The sequence below is a fragment of the Nycticebus coucang genome, chromosome 8 (genome assembly GCF_027406575.1).
Source record: "Nycticebus coucang isolate mNycCou1 chromosome 8, mNycCou1.pri, whole genome shotgun sequence".
NCBI lineage: Eukaryota > Metazoa > Chordata > Mammalia > Primates > Lorisidae > Nycticebus > Nycticebus coucang.
Genome location: NC_069787.1, coordinates 133,331,175 through 133,357,630, shown reverse-complemented (window position 1 = coordinate 133,357,630; position 26,456 = coordinate 133,331,175). Strand labels below are relative to the sequence as shown.

At 42.7% G+C, this 26,456-nt stretch overlaps 1 protein-coding gene across 2 annotated transcripts in view; it reads right to left on the bottom strand.

The window, feature by feature from the left end:
• The window catches only part of LOC128592504 (translation initiation factor IF-2-like), a 425,303-nt gene that overhangs the window by 346,880 nt on the left and 51,967 nt on the right, over window positions 1-26,456 (bottom strand). For both annotated transcript variants that reach the window (XM_053600449.1, XM_053600448.1), the window contains exon 2: window positions 26,071-26,160. In XM_053600449.1, the coding sequence (XP_053456424.1) occupies window positions 26,071-26,160 (90 nt within the window). The remainder of the gene's footprint in view (window positions 1-26,070; window positions 26,161-26,456) is intronic.

Below are 26,456 nucleotides of genomic sequence, written 5' to 3'. Positions count from 1 at the left end.
CTACCCTAACACGCTGACCACTCTCAGATTCTGTGTCAGGCCCTCGCACTGTCTGTGCTGTTAAGATCACAGCCGAGACTCAGTGTGGTCACCAGCACACCTGCTCTCCGGGCTACTCCAGTAAGTTCTCAGGAAGGTTGCCGAGGCCCCTCTCACACCCACAGCATTCACAGGACGCCTACAGGAGGGTAACGAGGCCCAGGAAATGTGCTCACTTTGCCAGGGACAACAAAATCATCTTTGAGCAGAATCGGGCCTTCAACTCAGAACTTCTAACCCTGTGCTCTCCCTTCCCTTCACTGTCTTGAAGGAACTGTTTCACCCCGACCTCCTCCCACACAGGACGCCTTTGTCTGACAGAAGAGCTGTCGTCCTGCAGGTCCACCAGCCCCATTTCTTCTGCCGTCTCTCACTTCCTGCCCCTAGACAGTTTCTGGAAGGCTCTTACCATCCAGCTGTATATCTACTGAAGTTCATTTCTCACGCTTTCTAAATCTCCTAACAAGTTTTCACATAAGCATCGTATGTCACGTGGGCCCTCCTGGGCTCCTCCACACCTGTATGAATGAGATTGTGCCCACGCACAAAGAATTCTTCAGTAACACCGGGACTACCTGTTACGCTGCTGTAAGGCACGCTGCATTTCTAAGGTCCATAAAACCAAGGTGTTAGTATTTTGTACCTACACAACACCTAGAGTTTTTGTCAATTCATATCAGCCCTTCAAAGTGGTGTATGTTACATTTAGTTAATATTGGTACTTGTCACACACTATTAAAAATAATAGACATCATTTACTGGGCACTTACCATCTGCCTGGCACAGAAGTGGCTGCTATCCATATATCACCTTATTTAATACTTTGAGCAACCCAGAATCTAGGAATTGTTACATATAACAGCAAAGCAGAAGCAATTCAAGAAGTATGCATTCCCTTGCAGTAGTTTTACAAATGAAGTCAGATTTCTCAAACTCATTCAAATAAATTCTTGTCACAAACAGATCATTCACAGTTCATTCTACACGCACCTGGTGTGCTCAGAGTCACAGGCTGAGCCCACCCTCCCAACGTGTGTATATACGTTCGGTGCCGCCCACTTCAGGCATCTCAAGGACGCACCTGCCATGCAGTCTGGGTAGATCTCCTGGGAACACTTTATTTCATGGCCCAGTCCCCTTGGGACCAGAGAACCAGAGAAGCCTCTGCCTGATTGCAGAACAGCTCAGATGCTTACTGGATGCCCAGACCACGGGTGAACCTCTGACTGAGCCTTTCACTAGCCCTGGCTTCTAACTGTCTAACTGCCCCAGACAAATTTACATAATTACATTAACTGCTGAATATATACTTGAAAAACCTTCAAAGAATACAGTTTACAGCTTTCACACCTCAAAACCATTTCCTAGACCCTCTATTCCAAATAAAAACTTCCTGGGAAATGTATACCAGTCATTGAAGTGGTTCTTGTTGAGACTTGTGACAGGACGTTTACGCCTTTTTATAAACTTCGGGCATCACAAAGCTCGGTACCTCCACGGATTCTCATTTCATCTCTCCCTCATTTTGATTAAGAGAAAAATGCAAACTACTGTTTTCTCTGCTCTACTTTTGCTGGGTTGGCTGGTACCACGAGCCTGTGGCAATCAAAAGCTGCTAGCTAGAAAGTAATTTACTTCTTTGAGTCACACTCTTCAGAGGCAGCACAATCTGAGCACATTTTTGCACCAAAGACATTAACGGAGAATGACTCTTCAAGTGGTTACTCTTGAATTCATTTATTTTTTGACACACACAATGAAAACCCAATTCCCCTGCGGGCCGCACCACCTCTGTCTGCCGTTTTGTGCACTATCTCCTGCATGCTGGGGCACACAGACGCAGGACTTTCAGAGACTTGGGCGTGCTTCCTCAGATGGACTACTGTCACGGGAACTTAACTGGCTGATGATTTTTCAATCACCATTTTGCTGCTTCCTTTTCAGAAGGAGTGAAGAATGACAGAAAACCCTCATCTGTAAATAGGCTCCACAAAGCATCTGAATTTATGGCAAGTGCACTTCCAAACAATGAAACTACTTCTGATAAACGGCACTAACTATGATTTATAATGTGGGGAAAAAACCCTGAAACATCTCTTCAAATCTATGGAAGATATTCCTATAGGCCAGGAGTCATTTTAAAAGCCAGGGGAAAGAGAAAAGATGAAATTGCAATGCCGAGTTAAATGCTGGGACCTCTGGGAACATGGATGCCAGGTCACTCGAAGCAGGTAACACAGCAGTGTCCACTGCAGACACTGAATCACACGGCGTCACATGCTAGGTGACACTAAGACCCTGGGCTCCCCCCGTGAGTCCCACTACACTTACACCAGCCTTGAGCCATTTATTTAATTGCTCCTAGCCTCAATTTTCTCATCTCTAAAATAGCGATAATGATAGCACATAAAATACTTTTTTCCATAGGGCTGCTCTGAGGAGTCAATACAGTAATATCTCACTCAGCACCTCTCTTCTATTCCAAATAGGAGAAAAATGCAAACGACTCTCCCCTCAAAAGCCATCATCCTGTGCGGCATGTGGTAAACATCTGATCTATTCTAACTAGTGCTCATGAGAAGGGAGATTGCCGAGAGCCCTGGAGGACAGTGACCTACAGCGATGGACTGGCCCCGCCGTATCTGACCTTGGGCTTATGCCCAGCGCTCGTCCATTCCAATGCAGACAATACTACAGACTCTTGGCACCGGTAGTCAGCCCTCACGAGCCTGCAACCAGCCCGGGGAAATACCTTTGACGACCACACACAGAAATGGCAGACTTTTTCCCTTTATATCTTTTACTAAATTTTTCAAATAAATCTCTCAGTTCATCCTTTTCAGTTCAAATGTTTTACCTTCAAAATATGTCTGCTTCTGAATATAAAATTATATTTGCAGTACTGGGTGTCATGTTTTCCTTACACCAGAGGATTTTCAAAAATACTTCAATTATGGAACTTTCATGTAAATTTGAATTGCCAACAGAAACCTGCAAACATCCTGAGCGTGTGGCTCTTTGAGGAGAGGCCTCCAGAAGGAGAGGACGTGAAGATGACGGGCGCGGCACACACGAGGGACGTCCCACTGGGGGCAGTCCCAGGAGCGCCTCTGTGCTCCTCGCTGGAGGCCCTGACCCAACCGCCTGCTGTCAAAACAGCCTGTTTCTCCTTGTGAAGAAAAAAAAGGTGCAGAGCAGACAAGGAAACAAGACAACAGAATTGGAAGTCGTCCGATGGCAAATTATTAATGCTGCTCTTTGAGAAATTGCCAGCAGGCAGAAAAGGTCTCACCTGAGAAAAGGATGGAAGACGGATGCAGGAGCTTTGATGCCCAGGCTGCTCTGCAGCCCCAAGCACCGTGGAGCCATGAATGCGGCTGTGGAGATTATTAACTCCAAACAAATTTTGAAATAAATTGGTTACTTAATCCCTGGGAGGATACAGGAGTGGGATTAGGTAGTGATTGGTTTCCTCTGAAATCCAGCGATGGCATTTAATTTGAAACTAAATATTTATGTTTCTTTAGGTTTTCTTTTTTTGCTCTTGAGTTTTTAATGTCTTAAGAAAAGTACCAATGCTAATGACTAGTTGATATGAATGTTTTATTGTGATAACAAGTTTATTTACCACAAGGTAACATGACTGATAGCATTATGATGTGGCACTAAGTCGTCTGTCCTGGGGAAAGCCCCGCTGAGCTGCCAGACACCCAAAGCCCTGCCTTCCTGGTAGAGAGAAAATGACCCCAGCCACTGGCACCATGGCCCAGAGAGAAATAAGATGCCTGTAACTCCAAGTCTCGAGTTAAAAGCTGCACACCAATCATTAGCAAGTTAAATTAAATTCTGATGAATCTATTAATTCACTCATTCAACAGACATATTTAAAACTCAATTTGTTTCAGGTCCCTTGCTGGGAATCAGTTAGAGAGATGCTGAGAGTCAGTCCTGGCCTGAGTCACCATTTAGAAACCGTAGACCTTCGACCTTGAGACAGTGTCACGGGCCATTTTCCCCTCTGTTCATTCTGACTTTGTCATTTCCTTTTTGCCTGTACTGCCTGGGTCATTCATAATCTGGTCACACATCTTCAATGAAAGCAAATCTATTTCCCTGAGGAAAAAAAAGTCCTTTTTTTCTTATTCTTTTTTTTTTTTTAAGGTGCAGATAACATAGGGTTCAATGTCATGCCCTAAAGAAATAAATTAACAAACATAATGGAAAAGTAGCTATATTATTTAAGCCTGTGACATTGGATTTTATACATTTTCTTTTTGCTTAGGTTTGTGTAACTAGGTAAATGGTACAGATATGATCACATTGTTAGTGGTCAGGAGCCAAAAGACCGTCTTTAAGGTAAGTATCCAGTCTCACCTGCTGCTCCCTGGCTGATTCTCACAGGTGATATTTTACAACAGAAGTAAGTTGAAGCCAGAAGGACCGTGATGCAGGTTAAAGCCACAAAGACGACTCCTGGAAGCCTGTTTTTCTGTCCAATCTAATTAATTTTTAAAAAAGGAGGGAAATTTTTAAATACTGTAACAACAGACCTTTGGGTGTGATAGGGACTACCTTTCCCCAATTTTTGAAAGGCTGGTTGGTGTTATTGACAATCTTTTTCTTGACTTCAATCTTTATTATTCCTTTGTAGTAAAATACAATCCATTCGGAATGGTTAAAGAATGTTCTTATTCTCTGAAAAATAATATTACTCTAAGGTCACATGCATTTTAGGAGGACTTCAAAAATATCTTAAAAGGAAATGAAATACTTCTTACTAGATTATGCCAAACAAAATATTGCTTAAATCTTAAGAAGGCATTTAATCATTTTTCTTAACCTTTAAGAACATTTTCTTAACTGGTAAGAGCATTTCACCTTCGTAATCAAAAGATTTAGCTAAGTGTTTGATACAATGATTTGTGGAGTCGATGAATAAATTGAAGGCAAGAATGAATAAGTATGGACCATCTTCAGAAGAATAACAGAGCCGCCCTTCACTCAAGCGCCTCCGTCTCGCTGACTCAATAGTCCACTCCCAGCTTCCTTTCCCCACTTCACAAAGGCGTCTTCACTCTTTTTCAGTACATAAATGACTTTGAATCATGCAGAATATCATCTCTAGTTTTCTATTTACTAAACTATTAGTTTTTGTCAGCTTTAATTTTCTTGTTACATGGATAACTTTTCCTTTTTGTTAATTGGCTATGAAAAAGCATTCTTCACCCTACAGTATTTGCGCTAATCTATAAAACTTCAATTACAGCTTGGCGTGAAAAATTTTTCAAGTGACACTCAGAGAAAATACATGTTCCCTTTTTTAAATGTGCCATCGTCATAATGTAAAACTATCTAAATAAGAAAATAACTTACAGTGCCTGAATTAGATACGTCACACATATCAACTTTTGTATTTCTTATATTAGTGTATTTAGTCTTCATTTTAATTACCATCCATGTTCTCCAACATATATCCTCTATTTGATGTGCTTCCTTTTAATTTTATTTTCCATCTTATGCCTTTCCTTGAATCCTTTTACAACATGATTTTCTCTCTCATGATTTTTCTCTAGGTGCTATTGTATTTATCAACAATTCTCTAAATTAAGGATGAAGCATTGAGCTTCCCTGAGTCCCAGACCTTCACTAACCAGCCGTGGTATCTGAGGTTTTCACAGTATGATTATGTGTCTCTGTCAGTGTATCTTACTGACGATGCACCTGCGCTGTCCCTCCTTTATATGTGAGGAACCGAGGGCTATGATTTCTCTCCTCTGTCTACACACCCTGGGACTAGAGTGAAGAACAGCGTGTCTTCACTTAACTCCAGGGAGATGGAAAGGGGGCCATGTCAGTGGTACACAGGCTGTGGGGACAAGTAGTGCTATTTTTCTCTTGAGGTATTCCTGACGTGCTCTTCAGCTGTAACATGTTCTTGCTTAACTCATAGGTTTGTTTCGACCCTTCTCCAAGGTTGATGTAATGTAAGTGTCTGCACTTTGCAGCCTCCCGCGGAAGATTCCTCAGGATAAATGAAGACAAGGAGGGGTCGCTAGAACCCACACTAGCATAGAATATGTCCTACTTCCTGTCAAAATGGGAAAAATCGCCTTTAATTAAGCTAAATCATTAAAACTCTAGCTGTTAAATGTTCTTTAGCTTACAGTCTTAAAACCATTTCTAAATCATTGTCACAACTTCAACAAACGTTCACTCAGACGCCAGTGGGCTCTTCAGAGTTGGGGTCTCGGGTCCTTTATGCTCCTACTGGGCTCGCACGTCTGGTTATTGGGGTTGTTCGCAGCCAACAGATTATAATAACATTGTTTCCGCCTTTGCCTTCTGTAGTTTGCCACCTGATTCAATAAATGGTGTGCAGGGCAGTTCCTTTCCGCACACCACACCAAAGCTGTCCAGATACTTCCTTTCCATCAGCAACGAGGAAGCCCCGTCCAGCACCACCCTGCCCCACGGAGCAGCCGGGATGCTCCTGATCTGTCTCCACGTCCCACACAGACAGGGATCAAACTGAGATCCGGAGCACTTTCACCCTGAAGCAGAAGAAAAGAGACTTCCCCTCGGCAAGAGTTTAGGCCAACTAAGAAACCAGGGAGACAACTCTTCCCGCAAGGCATAACCCTCCCTCCTGACACAAACTGAAAGACTGGGGATTCCTAAAACTACCCTCACTTTCAATAATTTGTTAGAAGAACTCATAAAACTCTTAGAGTTAGTATATTAAAATCAGCCAAGGGAAGAAGTGCATACAGAGAATAAAGTCCAAAAACCACCCAAAGCGGAGCTTCCACGGTCCTCCCCGTGACTCCCAGAGACAGAAAAGTGTCAGCTCTTGCTGTGTGGCAGTAGGTGACAGTGCACAGATGGCTGCCACCCGGGAGCTCTCACGGAGCACAGCGTTCAGGGTTTTTGCTGAGGCCCCTCTGGTCACGACCCAAGGCCCCTCCCCTCAGTCACATTGTGGGTGTTTCTGGTGTGGCAAGATCCCCCATCCCCCAGCCTAAATCGTATTGTCAGACTATCTGGAGACCCAAGGTCTCTAGCAAAGCAAAGATTCCCTTCTCAGGTGTGACATTCCAAAGGCACAGCGATGACCTGGAAGCTGAGGTCAAGGAGCAGATCTATTTGGAAATAAGTTTCCATTCTTTTCCACACCCTTCCATTTTGTCCTATGACACTGACGTGGAGCACTTGACTCCATGGTAAACACACGCTCCTGTGATCGGCACTGAGGCCGTGGGCATTTGGAAGGTGCAGGTGGGCGTTTCATACCGTCGAGGTTAGAAGGCAAGTTTACAGAGGTACCCTGTGGGGAGGTGAAGGCAGAGCGGGTGGTGGCTGTGAAACCCGAAATGATCACTGATTAGAAGCCCAGACCTCAGCACCAAGCGCACGGAGCAGCTGTGGCTGGAGCTTCAGACCCACTGACAGTAATGAAGGGACGTTGGCCGCTAACACTTAGAACCCACCTGGGGGGACAGACAGCAGTTCTGCACCTCAGGGAGAAGGTGACACGACCCACGGCCTGCACGGCACATGTGGAGGGATTTTTGAAAGCTGCCCCACCAACGAGGGCTCTGCATCTGCTGACAGCCACAGCCCTATCAAAAGGTAGGCCGAGCTCTGTGCTTTCAAAGGCCCTTGTTAAAATACAAATACGTTAAACCAGTAATATCTACAAATGCATTGGTTTAAACTTGTTTATTAGAAGAAGTGGGACTAAATGCTGATGCATGAAGGGCAGGAAACAGAAAAGTATGAACTGTGAAAACTTCATGAGAACCCCCACCGAGAAAGAAGAGAAAAGGCTCCCCAGGACCCCTCTGCCTCCTCCAATTTGGGCCCATGGCCATGTGGTGAGAGAGGGAGCAGTCAGGGCCAGTGTGAGCCCTGCTATCCCAGGCCAGGGAGAGACAGCACCAGAAACATTAACAATCGGGGTTGAAATCTTGGCTTAGCTACTCCAAGCTGTGACTTGAGCAAATCAATTAAGCTTTCTGGGGCTCTGTCACCTCAACTCTAATTTGGGAGTAAGATGAACTCCCTCGCAGAGTGGTTGTGAGCTTAAATGAGGTAACATATGGAAAGTGTGGGGGTTTTTTAAAAATACTATATAAATATGTTATTATTAGTTGAGCAGATTGTAAAAACAGCTTTAGCTTTTTATTATTTTTATATGTGTGTATATAAAATAAATGCGTTATATATCTATTTCCCAGAGCAAGTAGGCTCTACACAAAATAATAATTCTCAAGGCTTTGAGATACCCCCAGTAAAAAGGCCACAGAGCCATACGGGCTTTGAATACACAGGAATCAACACTCTGTTCTATGGGAGTCACAATACACTTTAACACACTGAAGGCTCTGGAAAGTATCAACAAAATGAATATGACGTTAGCTAAGAGAGCATTTCCCAAGCTCCTCTGAACATGGAGACTTCATTCTTTTTTTTTTTTTCTTTTTTTGGCCATTTGTATATCTTCTTTATTTTTTTTATTATTAAATTATAGCTGTGTACATTAATGCGATCATAGGCCACCATACACTGGTTTTATAGACCGTTTGACATATTTTCATCACACTGGTTAACATAGCATTCCTGGCATTTTCTTATTGTGTTTAGACATTTATGTTCTACATTTACTAAGTTTCACATGTACCCTTATAAGATGCACCGCAGGCATAATCCCACCAATCACCCTCCCTCCGCCCATTAGTCCCCCTCTCCTCCCTCTCCCCCTTCCCCCTATTCTTAGGTTGTAACTGGGTTATACCTTTCATGTGAAAGCTATAAATTAGTTTCATAGTAGAGCTGAGTACATTGGATACTTTTTCTTCCATTCTTGAGATACTTCACTAAGAAGAATATGTTCCAGCTCCATCCACGTAAACATGAAAGAGGTAAAATCTCCATCTTTCTTTAAGGCTGCATAATATTCCATGGTGTACATATACCACAATTTATTTATCCATTCATGGATCGATGGGCACTTGGGCTTTTTCCATGACTTAGCAATTATGAATTGGGCTGCAATAAACATTCTGGTAAAAATACCTTTGTTATAATGTGATTTTTGGTCTTCTGGGTATATACCTAGTAGAGGAATTATAGGATTGAATGGCATATCTATTTTTAGATCTCTAAGTGTTCTCCAAACATCTTTCCAAAAGGAATGTATTAATTTGCATTCCCACCAGCAGTATAGAAGTGTCCCCTTTTCTTCACATCCACTCCAACATCTCTGGTCTTGGGATTTTGTGATATGGGCTAATCTTACTGGAGTTAGATGGTATCTCAAGGTAGTTTTGATTTGCATTTCTCTGATGATTAAGGATGATGAGCATTTTTTCATATATCTGTAGGCCATGTGCCTGTCTTCTTCAGAGAAGTTTCTCTTCAAGTCCCTTGCCCAGCCTGCGATGGGATCATTTGTTCTTTTCTTGCTTATACGTTTGAGTTCTCTGTGGATTCTTGTTATTAAACTTTTGTTGGAGACATAACCTGCAAATATCTTCTACCATTCTGAGGGCTGTTTGCTTGCTTTATTTACTGTGTTCTTGGCTGTGCAGAACCTTTTTAGAATGGAAAGAGAGGAAGTCAACAACTTAATGGGACATCTCAAGCAACTGGAAAAGGAAGAATATTCCAACCCCAAACCCAGTAGAAGAAAAGAAATAACCAAAATTAGAGCAGAATTAAATGAAATTGAAAACAAAAGAATTATACAACAGATCAATAAGTCAAAAAGTTGGTTTTTTGAAAAGGTCAATAAAATAGATAAACCTTTGGCTAACCTAACCAGGAAAAAAAAAGTAAAATGTCTAATCTCATCAATCAGAAATGACAAAGACGAAATAACAGACTCCTCAGTAATTCAAAAAAACCCTTAATGAATATTACAAGAAACTTTATTCTCAGAAATATGAAAATCTGAAGGAAATTGACCAATACTTGGAAGCACGTCACCTTCCAAGACTTAGCCAGAATCAAGTGGAAATGTTGAACAGACCCATATCAAGTTCTGAAATAGCATGAACCATACAAAATCTCCCTAAAAAGAAAAGCCCGGGACCAGATGGCTTCATGTCAGAATTCTACCAAACCTTTAAAGAGGAATTAGTACCTATATTACTCAACCTGTTCCAAAATGTAGAAAAAGAAGGAAGACTACCCAACACGTTCTATCTCTGATTCCCAAACCAGGAAAAGATCCAACAAGAAAAGAAAATCATAGACTAATATCACTAATGAATATAGATGCAAAAATATTCAATAAGATCGTAACAAACAGAATCCAGCAACACATCAAACAAATTATACATCATGACCAAGTCGGTTTTATCCCAGGGTCTCAAGGAGACTTCATTTCATATGACACTTCCTAAAATACAATGGCAACTGCGATCCAGAGAATACATTCTGAGAAAGATAGTAAGCACCTCAGAAATGATCATGCATGCCTAAGAAATAGGACCTCAGGGCCTCGTGTCCTACAAGTCCAGTCTTTACATCGAGGCCTCGTGTCCTGCACGTCCAGCCCATATATCATGGCCTCACATCCTACAAGTCCGGCTTTTACATCAAGGCCTCGCATCCTTCACATCAGCCTTTACATCAAGGCCTTGTGTCCTGCAGGTCCAGCCCTTACATCATGGCTTTGCGTCCTGCATGTCCAGCCTTTCACCACCCTTGACCAGTGAGGGAGGATGCCCAGCTCGTGTTGCGCAGGGTCCTCACCTGGGCAGGTGAGTTTGAGTCTCTGATTGCCCTGACTCTCATTCCCTCCTCCTTTCATTCCATGCAGGATTCAACCTTTTGCTTTGTCTTCTCAAGTCCTCTTCTTTGCCTCTCAGGAAATGTATCCTTACATTACCCTCAAGACACCCTGTGCCCAGGGGACTCCCCACCCCCCGTCGAAGGTGGCAGGGTCACCAGATGTGTCCTCCCCACTCCCCACCCGTCGGAGGTGGTGGGCCACCAGGTGTATCCCCCTGCCTTCCACCTCTACCCAACAAATACCAGACTCCCAGACTGACCTGGAAGCAGAGAACTTGGCGGAAGCTTTTTTTAACCCAACACAGAACAGCCTGATCACCTGAGCATTTTGATGGTGGGTTACCCCACTTGCAGTTTCTTATGTTGACCAGCCTAACTTCTAACAGAGAAGAGTGGAATGGTCCATTCCACCGACAGCTATTACCAGTGGGCTGTTTTTTCATTCATTCATTCATTTTAGGACAGAGTGTCACTCACTCTGTCATCCTGGTTAGAGTACTGTGACATTGTCACAGCGCACAGCAACCTCAAACTCTTAGGCTCAAGCAATCCTCTTGCCTCAGCCTCCCGAGTAGCTGAGACTACAGGTGCCCTCCACAACGCCTGGGCCAATTTTTCTATTTTTAGTAGAGATGGGGTCTTGCTTTTCCTCAGGCTGGTTTTGAACCCCTGAGCTCAAGCGATCCACTTCTCTTGGCCTCCCAGAGTGCCAGGATCACAGGGGTGAGCCACCGTGCCCAGCCTACTAGGCTTTTATGGTACAATAAAATAACTTATGACTTCAAAATTAACTAAAGAATGAAACTGTCCCACCAAACCAAGTAACAAATCCCAATGGTTTTTGTTAGTGGTGATGTTGTTAGTGCATGTCTGGCTTAGAATACCCAGAAATAAACAAGCTCACGTGAAATCTCACAACACACAGGCACACACATCATGTACTGCAAATTAAAATGGTAGGAATGAGCCCAGCTGTAACATTCCAAAAATTAGTGAAGGCAGAATTTCAATATCTATAATATAGAATATTATCTCTTGTTTTTAACCCAGGATTTCTTCTTTCAAATTCATTTATCAAGAAAAATATAATTTAAACTTGTAGTTAATAAACTAAAAATTGTTTAAGAAAATCTTAATTTTTAACTTGATAAGAGAAATTTGACTTAAAAAAATAAATAAATGAAAAAAACAAAAACTGTTGGCTGCAAGCAGGAAAAAGGAGAAACGACCGCACACCCTCACAGTTTTTCTTTCAGAGGGTTCAGTTACTCAAGGTCAGCTGAGGTTAGAAAATAGTAAATGGGAAATTCCAAAAACAAACAGTTCATAAATGTTTAATTGGCACACTGTTCTGATCCATGTGATGACACCTCACACTGGCCTTCTCCACTGCGCCTGGGACGTGACGGACCGTTTGACCAGCTCCTGCACGTCGGTCTCTTGGTGTCCACCTGCGTTATTCGATCTGCTGTCCTTGGACTGCAGTGCTCAGGACAGATAACCCTCATTTTATTTAAATACAGCCTCAAAGTGCCAGAGCAGTGATGGTAGCAATTCAGATATGCCAATGAGAAGCAGGAAAATGCTTTCTCTAAGTGAAAAGGGGAAAGTTCTTGACTTAGACAAGAAAAAAACTGTATGCTGAGGTTTCTAAGATCCATGTGGAGAATGAACTTTCTGTGAAGTTGTGGGAAGCCAGAAGGGACGTAAGCCATGGTGGTGCTGCAGCCGAAACTGGAAAGTCACAGTCACAGCCACGCACCTCACTCCATCTCCCCAGGCTGCACCCCAACCTGGAAAGTCACAGTCACAGCCATGTACCTCACTCCATCACCCCAGGCTGCACCCCGACCTGGAAAGTCACAGTCACAGCCATGCAGCTCACTCCATCTCCCCAGGCTGCACCCCGACCTGGAAAGTCACAGTCACAGCCATGCACCTCACTCCATCTCCCCAGGCTGCAACCCAACCTGGAAAGTCACAGTCACAGCCATGCACCTCACTTCATCTCCCCAGGCTGCAACCCAACCTGGAAAGTCACAGTCACAGCCATGCACCTCACTGCATCTCCCCAGGCTGCACCCCAACCTGGAAAGTCACAGTCACAGCCGCGCACCTCACTCCATCTCCCCAGGCTGCACGCCAATCTGGAAAGTCACAGTCACAGCTGCGCGCCTCACTCCATCTCCCCAGGCTGCACCCCAACCTGGAAAGTCACAGTCACAGCCGCGTGCCTCACTCCATCTCCCCAGGCTGCACCCCAACCTGGAAACTCACAGTCCCAGCCGCGCACCTCACTCCATCTCCCCAGGCTGGCAGTTCAGCACCTCGCGGCATCACCAGAAGGGGGTGAGTCTCTCACGTAAAACGCGGAGGGACGTAGAGACCACATCCCCAGAGCTCTGAGTGGAGTATATTGTCAAAGTTGTTCTATCTACTCTATTAACATTGTTGCTAATTTCCAACTCTGCCTAATTTTAAATTAAACTTTATCACAAGTCTGTATGTACAGGAAAGACAGTGTGTGTAGGATTCAGCACTATTTATGGTTTTGGGCGTCCTCTGTGGACCGCAGAACATATCCCCCTCAGATAAAGGGAAGACTCTTGGACATGCAACATTTGACTATTTCAATGATACGAACGTTTTCTTTTCCTTGGAGTTTCAGCTTTTACTTTTGTCTTACAGGTATATCTTTAAAGTGCACCTTCATTTATAAAGTGCCCTATCTTAAAACCTTCAGTGGTGTTATACACACAAGGCATTGAAATCCAAACTGTTGAGCGAGGCAGGACTGTGTGGCCTGGCATTAACATCCCGTCTCATTTGTCCTAACTTTCCAAGCAACCTAGTCCCTGCACCATGTTGAATGTCTTTCTGAGACTGTCATTTGTCACATGACAAAGATTTGTTTTGCTTTCTCCAAGCCTATGCAGGTTTTTCCACAGTGGGGCTGTGTAGGTCTTATGCAGGCCCTAAATAAGCATTTACTAACATGGATGTATGGTAAGTAAAACTTCAAATGAAGATTACCATTCAGCTCAACTTTGTAAGAAAGATTGTTTTCTAAGAACAATGACTAGGTTTAAACACTTGAAATAAAGTATAAGTCCCCCATGTCCACTCAGGGAAAAGATACCAACTCTATTTTTCATAAGCAAAATTTTCTTTTTTTTAAAGAAATAGCGTTGCACAGTGGCTGAAAGACTGGACCTGGAGCTGGGTCACCTCAGTACACACCTTGCCCTTTTCATTTACCACCTGGGTGACCTCAGGTAAGTTATTTAACTTCTCTCGACCTCAGTTACACCATCTGTAAAGACTATTAATGGCGCTCATCTGTAGCGCTGTTGTGAACATTAAATCAGCCGACTTGTTTAAAGCCCTGGGGACAGACCTGTCACCAGAAGGCTGGGTCTGTGAGCTGACTACACCATCCTCATTCTCCACAGTCAACATGTTCTCATTGGTCATTAACCACACTGTGTGGAATAAAATAACTATGGATGGTGTGGTCTTTCTCCTCTGAGGTTATTTATCTTCCAGATCAGGCAGTTCTCATGCAGTCTTTTAAAAAATGTTCCTTAAATTTGCTAACACTGGCCAGCCATGCCAAGCATACCTAAAAGCCCACGTCAGCAAAAACCCTTCAAAACTTCTATTTTCAGATCAACATCAAGACCTTCTGCACAGAGCCCCTTTCTCAGGCACTCTGGGCGATGTCAGACACCCCATCCTTCACTTTGCTCACAGGGAGCCTGTCCCTCCCCCTCTCAGTTGCACTGGCTCCCATTCCTGACAACCTGCCGTACTCTGCGTCAGGCTGCATAGCGGAGAGCATAGTGACACCTGCCTCACCCTGCGGGGGTCATGGGCTCTCATGCCCAGGGTCTTTACGTGACAAAAATAACACTGGATTTAACATCGTCGTCTCATGCTAAGTAAGAACATGTATTAATTTAGCTCCAAAACACAAACTGAGTATCCCTTATCCAAAATGCTTGGATGCTTTTTTGGATTTTGGAATTTTTGCTGACAGATAATAAGATGTCTTGGGAATGAGCCCCGGGTCTGAACACCAGATTCATTTATATACTATTTGCACCTCATACACACAGACAGAAAGTGATTTTGTATAGTATTTGAGGGTCATACAATGTTTAAATGATTTTGTGCATGTAATGCAGTCTGTATGCTTTGAGCCACTAGCAAGTAGACTGGCCCATCCATGGGAACAACCTAAATCTGTCTGTGCTGCCCTGCACAGGGACCATCTTACGCTTACACACACTTAACACGTAGACAATGTAGACATTATTAATACGGTGAAAAATAATGTGCTCAGGGTAACCCACGCCATCCTGTCAACAGTCAGAAAGTGTTGGGCTTTGCAGCCTCCGTGACCCCAGCTCCCTCCTGCCCAGTTACTCGTCCTGTGCAAACTGCACCTCATTTCAACGTCGTCCTCTCCTAACGCTCACTTAGGACTCAGGATTCTAAGCATGTTCAATTAATGATTTTTTTTATTTTTTTTCAAATTAAATCTCCTTCTCACACTAATTTCATTATAATTCAATTAAAGTAAGCTATCGAGTTTTCTTAGCATGATTTGCTCTTTATAAACCCCCTGCCATTTTCTTCCCATTTTCATTGTTTCAATAGGCCAACTGCTGAAAGGAAGCTGTGAAGAAAGAGAAAATGTTTTCTAAACTTCCCATATTCATTTGCTAGGACACCGTAACAAATTACCGCAGACTGAGGGGCTGAAGCCATGAACACTGTCTCGCAGTTCTGGAGGCTGAGCCGGGGGCAGCAGGGTTGGTGCCTTCTGAGAAACGTGAGGGGGAATCTCTCCCGTCCCCGCCGGCCGCCTCTCCTGTCCCAGCCGCCTCTCCCGTCCCCACCGCCCACCTCCTGGCCACTCCCTGTCATTCTTTTGACATTCCTTATCTTGTCCATGCATCATCCCAGTCTCCACCTTCATTTTTTCATGGCATTTTCCATGTGTGCATGTCTCTCTGCCCAAATTTTCCCTTTTATTATTATTATTATTATTATTATTATTATTATTTTGAGACAGAGTCTCATTTTGTTGCCCCTGTAGAGTGCTGTGAGCAACCTCAAACCACTGGGCTCAAGAGCTTCTCTTGTCTCAGCCTCCCAAAAAGATGGGACTACAGGCACCCACCCAGCTATATTTAGAGATGGGGTCTCGCTCTTGCTCAGGCTGGTCTTGAACCCATGAGCTCAGGCGATCCACCCGCCTTGACCTCCCACAGTGCTAGGATTATAGGTGTGACAAATTTTCCCATTTTATAAGGACAGAGGTCATATTGGATTTGGGGCTTACCTCACTTCATTATGACCTCATCTTGACTAATTACATCTGCGACCACCCTATTTCCAGATAAAGTCATGTTCTGAGGTGCTGGGGTTAGCACTTCAACCTAGGAATTGTGAGGGAACACGAGTCAACTCACAAATAACACTTTCGAGTTAGAAATGCTCTCAGAGACGTGCCACGTCAGGAAAATCCTTTGGTCTAACATCCGATCCTCATAGAACAGACAGTCATGCAGAGCACACATCAGACCACTGGGCTAGAACTTCCTGACTGGCTCAAAGTCACAGCTGGGACCCAACCCCCAAAGTCGGCCCAGATTTCCCACCTGAGAAGTGACGCCGCAGCAGCACCTTCTTCTCTCCCCCGGAACTCTTCTACAGTTCTCAGAGAATTTGCAGTTAAAACAAGAAGTAATGCTCAGAAAAAGCTTTCCAGCTCATAAGTCATCTGTGTTATTTTATACAATTCTCACAAATAACGATACGGCAGGTAGAAATTTATGTCAAACATTGTTACAAAGGCCTCCTGAATCGGAAATTCAGCTCGAAGGCTCTGGAGCCTGAACCTGAGGATCTGGATCTCAGATCCCACGCTCCCTAACCATCACACCTTGGACCAATTTGTACACCTCGGGTGGCTAAAACTGGGGGGCGTCAGAACGTTCACCTCATAGACCAGTTGTACAGACAGGTAACTTAATACAAGCAAATTGTTTAGAATATCATCTGGCATATGGTGAGTGCTCAGGAAAACCAGAGCTATTGTTTCACTAATGATAATAGTGAAGCTACAGATATAAAATGACTTCTCTAAGATGAAGCAAAGATAATGCTGGTGGCCACTGATAAGACCCAGCCTCCCCCCCAGAACTCCTGAGGACACTTGTGTCACCAGATAGCATTCCAGCAACATGTCATTTTAATGGGCATCAACACCTACTTTTAAGTAAGGGGAGCCACTTAGGCAGTGGGTCACGACCCACAGGAACTATATTAAAGGGTCGCAGCATTAGGAAGGTTGAGAACCACTGCTCTTGGGGCTTCTGCCACAGACACGAGAGCAGAGTGCCAGCCAGTACTGGGTTACACTCAAGACACCCCAATTCCAGGACTGCCTGCTCAGAGAGGTAGACTCAGCAAAGCCCTTGCAAAATCCCATCAGTTAGCCGCCTCTGCATAAGGTTATGGAGTACCTGGTCTGGGTAGACCAAGAAAACCTAAGGAACTGCCCCCCTAGATCTTTACAAAACTCATTTTTTTTTTTTGTTTGCCATGCCCCACACATATCTCTTATTGCCCTGAAGGGAGCTACTAATATCGACATTGTTATTATTCTTTGAACTTGGTATACTAGTTCTTGTTTCTGGGCAATATGCTATTCTCTTTCTGAATAACTCTACATTATTGTTCTGTTTATCTTTAGGAACTAGTTGTATTTCATACTTTCAAATCTTTGAGAAACCACCCCTCAGCCCCTGTGTGACACAAATGGGCCATCTCTTGTTCCCTGTAAGAGAGGCACTGCTCCCCATCACGGCACTTGCCAGCTTTGGTCTCTATTTCCCAACATGCCAAGGATGCCTACTGGTTTTGGCACTTGCAGTGCCTAGCACCCAGTTTGGTGTGTAAATATTTAATGACTAATTGGAAAACAGACAGGAAGACTGACGGAAAGAAACAAGAGGATCTGAGGTCTCAGCATCCAACCATTAGGTGATTATTCAGCTCAACGTCTGACCAGAGAAAAGGCCAACTGAGTGACTCATGTGAAGAGGGGTGGCTTGGGTGGGGGGAGGGGTATCAATCAGTTAATGAAGCTCCACATTGTCCTTCCTGGATCCACAAAATGAAATAAGATAGATAATTCCACCACCAGCTATCTAGCCTGATTTGCATATGTTCAAATCTTCAAAGAATTTCTTTTGATTCCTTTAATCAATAGCTATTTTAGAAAGCTCTTCATTGCTTCCTAATTGTCCAAATTCATTTTCTTCATTTTTACTTATTAGAGGCAGATTTTTCAAATGAGTTAAGTAGATCAGCAATTTTAGAATCATTATTAACTTCAAGCACTTCTCTCAATTATCAGCACGTCCCTTCCCTCTCTAGGATTGGAGTCTTTTCTCCATTTTTTTTTAAAGACCAGCTGGTTTATTCTAGACTTTTTATATATATATATATATATATACTTTAAGCCTGTGCTGAGAGCAATCCATGTCTGCAGTCAACCCAGTCCTAAATACTTATTCATCACATTCCTGAATTTGGAAGAAGATGCAGTGATTCCCTGTTATATTACCCTGTCAAAAAATAAGTACATAATTTGGATTCCAGCTAGATCATAGTCCATCCCAATCAAATAACTTGCTAAAGCCATTATCATGATCCACAAAACATCTTAAAAATATTAACTGTTTTGAACTTTAATCATATTGAAATTAAGCACACAGGGCTGCGCCTGTGGCTCAGTCGGTAGGGCGCCGGCCCCATATGCCGAGGGTGGCGGGTTCAAACCCAGCCCCGGCCACACTGCAACTAAAAAATAGCCGGGCGTTGTGGCGGGTGCCTGTGGTCCCAGCTGCTCGGGAGGCTGAGGCAGGAGAATCGCTTAAGCCCAGGAGTTGGAGGTTGCTGTGAGCTGTGTGAGGCCACGACACTCTGCCGAGGGCCATAAAGAGAGACTCTGTCTCTAAAAAAAAAAAAAAATTAAAAAAAAAAAAAAAAAGAAATTAAGCACACATATTCACCGACCCCCCACATACACACACAAAAAAAACAATTCCAGTGCAGGAAATTTGTCCCACAGCATTTAAAACACCACATTATTGTAGCATTGATTATTGTGCAAAAAGATCAAAACAATCAATGTCCATCACTAAATTGGTGGTCAAAAATTTGTGGTACCTGAATGTCATGGACTATCACACCTCTGTTTGTACACACAAAATGGTACACAGCAGGTTAATATTGGGGAAAGAAGTTAACAGGGAAGAGGAGAGAACACAAGGAAAGACTTGGGGGGGACAACATGGGTATAAAACAGCACACAGAATGTGATCTCATTTACGTAAAATTTCATACATGTGAATGTAATTATACAAGGAAGACCACCATGTTTATCTCAAGGCAATAGGGCTGTATGCTTTTTTGCTTTTTTATTGAATAATGGGTTTTTTTTTATAATTTGAAACTTTTTCACTTAAATTACTCATCTATCAGAACTCAAATCCAGCCACTGACGAAGAAGCAGCTAATAGGCAGTGTCAAGACCCTGTAATCAGCCTGCTTGACAGACTGCGCGTCCTGACGATATATTCTTTTTAAAAACAGTCTTTGCTGATTTTAATTTTTAATCTTCTTTCAAGACTTAGCTAGTGTCATTTCTTAATTGGGGTCCCCATTTGTTTCTTAAACATTTAAATGATATCTTAGACAGTTTTCATAATCCTTTCATAAAACTCTGCTGGATGAAATGTAGCACCATGTAGGAGTGTCCGAATCCCAGCTGCAGGTGCGTGACTCCCAGGGCTCATCAGTTTTTTTTTTTTTTTTTTGGCAATTCAACAGTTCTACAGCAACAGAAGACAAAAACGTCAAAAATCTAAAGGTAAACACATTTGGACAACAACATATTGAAGAATGCAGTGTAGGTTACTGAAAGCTACTGTGTGTGGTTGACCTCTCAGAGCTTCTGGAATTTCAGGGTGTACAAACAAACTTGTAGAAAAGATGGATGGATTCTTCCTATATTAAAATAATCCAGCATTTTTACCAAAACAAAACTGAGATATACCAAGAAAACTGATTTTCATAAAGTACTTTCACTACATTAGTAAATAAAAGTTATTAAGAAACAGAATAATCAAAATATTCAAGTACTGGCATAGAAAATAAAGAATAAATTAATCCCTGTATAATTCCTAAGTCATTATCATAACCAAATGTCTCTTAATAATTTCCTTTGCCCTCTGGGACTTTGTTTTACAAGATTTGCTCTATCAAAACAAATACACTTAGAAAGCAATAATTGAGTTTTAAATATCCTTAATGAATGAATGACATCTGAGATTGCCCTTCATAATCTGATCCAGATTTGGAAACCAGAGTAGCACATGTAGCTGAAATAATTTATTTAGAGGAAAATCATTTGTTCCCGTGGATCACTGTATAATATCTATTACCTTCTTGAAAATAATGAAAACGCCCTACACCTCAAAGCATCCACTGACCTGTTTGAAAATCAGTGTTCCCTGATCAAAAAATAAATGGGAATTTAAAAGAGGCTTTATTTTAACTCACAATATTCTTCTTAGCAAAGTATCTCAGGAATGGAAGAAAAAGTATCCAATGTACTCAGCCCTACTATGAAGCTAATTTATAGCTTTCACATGAAGGCTATAACACAACTATAGCACAAGACTATGGGGAAAGGGCCAAGGAAGGGGAAGGGAGGGGAGGGGGGGGAGAGGGAGGGTAATGGGTGGGGCCACACCTACGGTGCATCTTAGAATGGGTACAGGCGAAACCTACTAAAGGCAGAATATAAATGTCTACATACAATAACTAAGACAATGCCATGAAGGCTACGTTGAACAGTTTGATGAGAATATTTCAGATTGTATATGAAACCAGCACATTGTGCCCTTTGATTGCACTAATGTACACAGCTATGATTTAATAATAATAATAAAAGCAAACAACCCAGAAAGAGTATCAGGATTATTTTAGAAGTATGGCTCTGATGCGACCCATGGAAAAGGTTAGCCTTAACCTTATGCCAAGGGCAGAGGAGAAAAGTGGACATGAGTGATGAGCTCTCAGTAACCTCCCAATTCCACTTACAAAGATTCGAGGAATTAATACAAGAAAGCAAAGGAGATAGCAGCAGGAGATAATGGTGCAATATTTGTGATAGCCATTTACACATATTTCTTTAACTTCTCTAACATAGTCTGCTTTGGTTTTCCTTACTCTGAAAAGGAAAATGCAAATATGTTCACACTCTCTGGAGACCAGACTCAGATAACTCAGTCAAAACAAATCCTTTTGAAATTGCCCAGCCTCACGACAGACACAGAAAAGAATAAGTCAGTGGCCATTCTGAAAATTCTCTGCACAAGAAGCATCTTTATTGTTCATGCCCACAATTGTGACAGTGGATAAAGTTCCAGCCTCGAAAACTCAGTTACCAAGTGTTGAAACTTTGAGAATCACGTAAGTATCAGGGTTTGGGGTTTCTTTATTAAAATAAAAGACCCCCAAGTAGTAAATTAACTAGTCAATTTAATGTTAATCAACTTGTCTAACTGACAAATCCCTGTTAATCCCAATTTGTTCATTCACAGACCACAGAAATCTCTCAGAAACATACTATATCAGCGATCTTAAACTATGGTTAAAGATTTAACAGTTGAGGTCAGAATGAGGTTTACCTATTATCACGCTGCCATTTCCTTCACAAAATGGACTGCTTTGTACTTACTGCTGCCCCCTGAACTCTTAAGAGTGACTAAAGCAAAAGCACAAAGCATATCTTGTGACACTGATTATTCCTTAAGTTATTGGGTTTACGTCACGGCTCATTTTGAGTGTTCACCAGTCTCCAGAGAGGTGGTCCTGCCTTCAGTCTGAATCTGCAAAACTGGCCGGGCCCTCAAGCCAAGCAGGCAGGACCAGATCACGGTAAAAGGGTGGAAGCTAATGGCCCAGTGGTGGGGTCCATGAGATCCCCTGCTGGGTCTCACCGTCTGGGCGTTCGCTTCCTTTGAAAGGAGTCCCCACGGCAAAGACAGCTAAAGGCAGAATGGGAGAATGGAAGACAGAGAAGGAAGGGAAACCAGCAAAGGCACCAGGTTGCCACAGAGCCACAGACACTTCCACCAGCACCTCCCACTGCAGGTGAAACAGCGTTTTTGTTACAAGTGAAGGCTCTCCATTTAAAGCCTTACCGGACTCTGTGTGCAGGAGGGAATGGCTGTACCATCTAGAAACGCTGAAGCCCAGGGCCCTCCAGACCTACTGAACTGAAATCACTTTAACAATTTACCAGGTGATCTGTATTCACCTTCAAATTTGAGACACACTGGTCTAAAGAAACTCTATGAATAATATGAATGTGTGCTCAAAACAACCTACAGATCAAATAGAGATGCCCCAAACTCACCAGAGACAACAGACTATGACAGGTGTCACACAGCCATGTAAAGAAATCATCTCACAAGTCACCAATTTCCAGGAGTTTGTAATACAGCAAAGACGAAGTCCTGGGCAGATGTTTTCACCGATCTTACATGGCAGGCTAGCGCTGTATGCAGATGCACAGTGACCCTCAGCGCACCCCTCACCACAAGCCTGCGGCAACTTCACTGAGACATTTCAAGAGCAAAAAGCGCACTGGGGAAGGAAGCAGGATGCAGCCAACTCCCCAGGGAACAGCCTGGCAGGAGAGATGAATTGTCGTGCTCGGTCCTGCACTGATTCCAGCACACTGAGGCATTTTAAGTAACTTTGCAATGACCATAAACACATAATACAGGCAAAGGAGTCGCTAAACAACGACCATTTCTCCTGGCGTCAATGAACTGTATAAAGCCATCAGCTCTGCTGCCTCATGCTGTCACACGCACTCCAAAGATTTTGAAACGCTCTTGGCAGAGGTCTGCAAAAGGACTGCATACCTCATCTTAAAAAGTAAACTGCCTCCAGAGTTCGGCAATTAATCAAGACAAGCCCAAGTTGAGAAATCCCATTTAGATTTACAACGATGATTTTCCTCCAGACTTTCGAATCAACTGCGGATTACAAATTTGATGATATGGAAAAGGGGCAAACAGAAAAGAAAGATGAAGTCACGGTGTAACCCGCCTGGTTTTAAATCAACTGTCTTTTAAATAAAGAGATGGAATATAAAGCAGCCTTTCACAGGTCCTGAGTTGGGACCTGTCCTTAGAGACACTTAACAGGAAGGCCTGCTGGGCATTCTCACACATGTCATGTGTGAGTTTCAGACCAAAGAGACCTTCAGAATCTGCGGTGATTCCAAAGATGCCAAAAACTTGACAAGTTTGAAGACCAGAACAGAGCAAAACGGGCACCAGCTCCAGTGACAGGGTTAGACAGGGAGAATTGTAACTCACCGTATAGGCAGCCGGCTCATCGGCTCCCCGCTTCTGCCCCCAGCAGCTCCTGGACCGTCCACGGCTCTGTGCTGTGCACCTGCCTGCAGCTGGCATCCTGCCAGGTCCTACAAGCACAGGAACCTAACCCAGGGCTAGAACACTGCCTCTCCAGGCAAAGCTGCCACCTCAAACCCAGTGATTTCTCCTCCAGTTCAAATCCGTCCATACAGATGCAATAAATGTGACTAGAGAGATGCATGTATATAACTTGCACATATTACATATACCTCATCACATGTACAACCAAGATTCATTATAAGTACAGTTTAATGACAATTAATATGGATCCTTGTGTCCTGTAGTATAAAATAGCTAAGAATCACTCACACTTGTGGCAGGCGCCTGTAGTCCCAGCTGTTCGGGAGGCTGAGGCAGGAGAATCACGTAAGCCCAAGAGTTAGAGGTTGCTGTGAGCCGTGTGACACCACGGCACTCTACCCGAGGGCGGTACAGTGAGACTCTGTCTCTACAAAAAAAAAAAAAAAAAAAGAATCACTCACACTACCAAGAAAGGAGCCCAAAAGTACGAAGAGAATAATGGAATCCTGAAGCACAAGAAGGTAACGCGTGTCATACTCCGGCCCCAGTAAGCGCTCTCAACTTCTCAGCAGTGGTGACGTCACCCACGGGGGAGGACAATCGGTTACTGGTGTGGGTGGAGGAGTCTAAGCTGTCAGCTGACACCACCGAGTATGGCCCCGCAGGTGCACACAGCACAGACACAGATAAGCAGTGTTAAACGTTCATGGGGGCAATTACAGGAAAAAAAGTTTAAAAAGGCTCCTTGGGGGGAAATAATGAACAAAAGGTTGAAAACACCGCACTATTCATGCTGACTAACCAAAAGACCATCGTAATACCAAATATCTCTAAATAGGCTGATATCTTTCTGCCAAATCAATGCCATATTTTCTTTTTATCCCAAAAGTACAAATAAATTCTCTCCCTTCGATATTCCTTCGCCCTCATCCCAAGTCCAAATCCTCTTTATTATTCAAGGTCAATTCAAGGTCCACTTTCAACACTTCTTTCCCACCATGTGGACACAGTCCGCTTTTTGCTATTCTATCAGAAATAGTGCTTATTGGCTGTGGCGTTTTTAATAACATGTTCTCACCAACCTGAAGTGTGACCTGATATTTTGTTCGCGTCTCTACAACTGAGATGTGAGTATAGGTTCGTCTACTTTGATACAGATAAAGGGGATATAAGCTTGGCAAAGATGCTAAATAAACATCTTTGAACACTGCCTTCACTCCAAACTCACTGTCATGCACAACAGGTATAAAAGTACTTCAGAATAAAAACATAAAACATGTTTCACTTACGTTTGTCTCCCCAAATACTTAATCAGTGGACTTTCTTCAGCTTCTCCCCATTACCAACAATGATTAAACCTTGCGGGTAAGTACAGAACATCTAAATGAAAAGCCATTTTCAAACTCAAGTACTCTAACGAAAAAATCACCAACTATATAAATATGATCTCCATCATAATTTTTAAAATAAACTTTAAAAAAAATCTAACACGTACTGAATACCTACCGTGTGCCAGGCATGGGGCCCAGTGTTAATATCTGTCAGTCAACCTTTATAATATCCATGTGTGGTGTTGTTTTTCTAGATTTACAGACTTAGGCACAGAGAAATATAGAAAATTTACCTTTATGGGGGCAAGACATGATTGCAAGAGGGACTTTACCTAACAATTGCAATCAGTGTAACCTGGCTTATTGTACCCTCAATGAATCCCCAACAATAAAAAAAAAAAAAAAAGAAAATTTACCTACGGTCATACCTCTAGTAAGAGCCAGGGGAAGTTTTCTATTTAGACATCATTTTAAAGTCCTGAGTTTAGGCCAAAAGCAAAGACTATTCATTCAAAGATTCATCACCCATGTCCCCACACACAATGCATAAGTAAATACCCACAGTGATAAATTATTTAATCTTATAATAGTTTATTTGGCCCTGTATTATCAGCAGTCTCATATTTTTATACAATGGCAAAGCCAGTGACGGTTAAATTCCCCAGCTTTCTGTTGGCAATATGAGTAGTGAATTCTTCCCTAAGCTGAAACGATGCTTTTTTTAATGTTAAGTATCCTAAGTTCAGATCCTTAACCCATCATCAACTATGTGTATTTGTACTCAGAAGTTCTTCAATGTTTTATGAAAGTATTTTAAAATTTGGGGGGAAAAAACTCTGCATGAAGCCTTGACTCGCAGAACAAGCACTGTGGACACTTGCCGTCTCTCTCCTCGTCTGGCCTGCCGAGATAATCTGAATTCAAAGGCCGCAATAAAGTGAAAGCAGCTCTGGGTTTCAAAGGTGCTGCCAGAGTTCCAAGGACAGGTCAGACGTTGGCGTAGCATTGCGGGTCCCCTGGATCCAAGGTGTGCTAAATTTAGCAAGCCAACACAATATTCCTTGTGTCTGATAGTTTTCTGATCTTCAGCTTTCAAAGGTCTATCATGCCATGAGATAAAATTAGCGGCATCTAACCCAAAATACCGCACACATAAATGAGGCCTAAAGTAGAGTAATAACATATCCTGTGACTGAAGAAAAATATGTAACTTTGGAAGTTCTAGATGGGCGGAGTTACACCCATTTGCTTAATGAACACAAAATTTATTGGGTAAAATATGTCAGAGCTGTTGAGGTACTTGATTTTTAATAACCAAAAAGGAGTGACAGAAACAGCCTTACCTTCCTTCCCAGCCACACACCACCCTGGGCCGGAGCAGCCTGTTTGCAGAGCTGGGTGATGGGAAGGAATGTTCTTCACAAACATTTGGCCTTGGAAAAAGAAAAGAGGAGGAATGTCTTCAAAATACATGTGTGATATGTGAAGCATCTATTTATTCATTTTCCACGAAACCTGCGATAGTGTTAAAAATACATAAAGTAACAAAGAGAAATACATGCAACACAAAATAAAATCAGGACCTGGGAAAAAAATGATCAGAATAGATTTTAAAGACCATGAGAAATTTAGAAGAGAGATATAAAAGTCCTAAGTTCCCCCGGTTAAAAAAATTAAGCTGCAAATCAAGCTCTGAGCTCTTTCAAAATTTGAAAACACAATTGCAGAA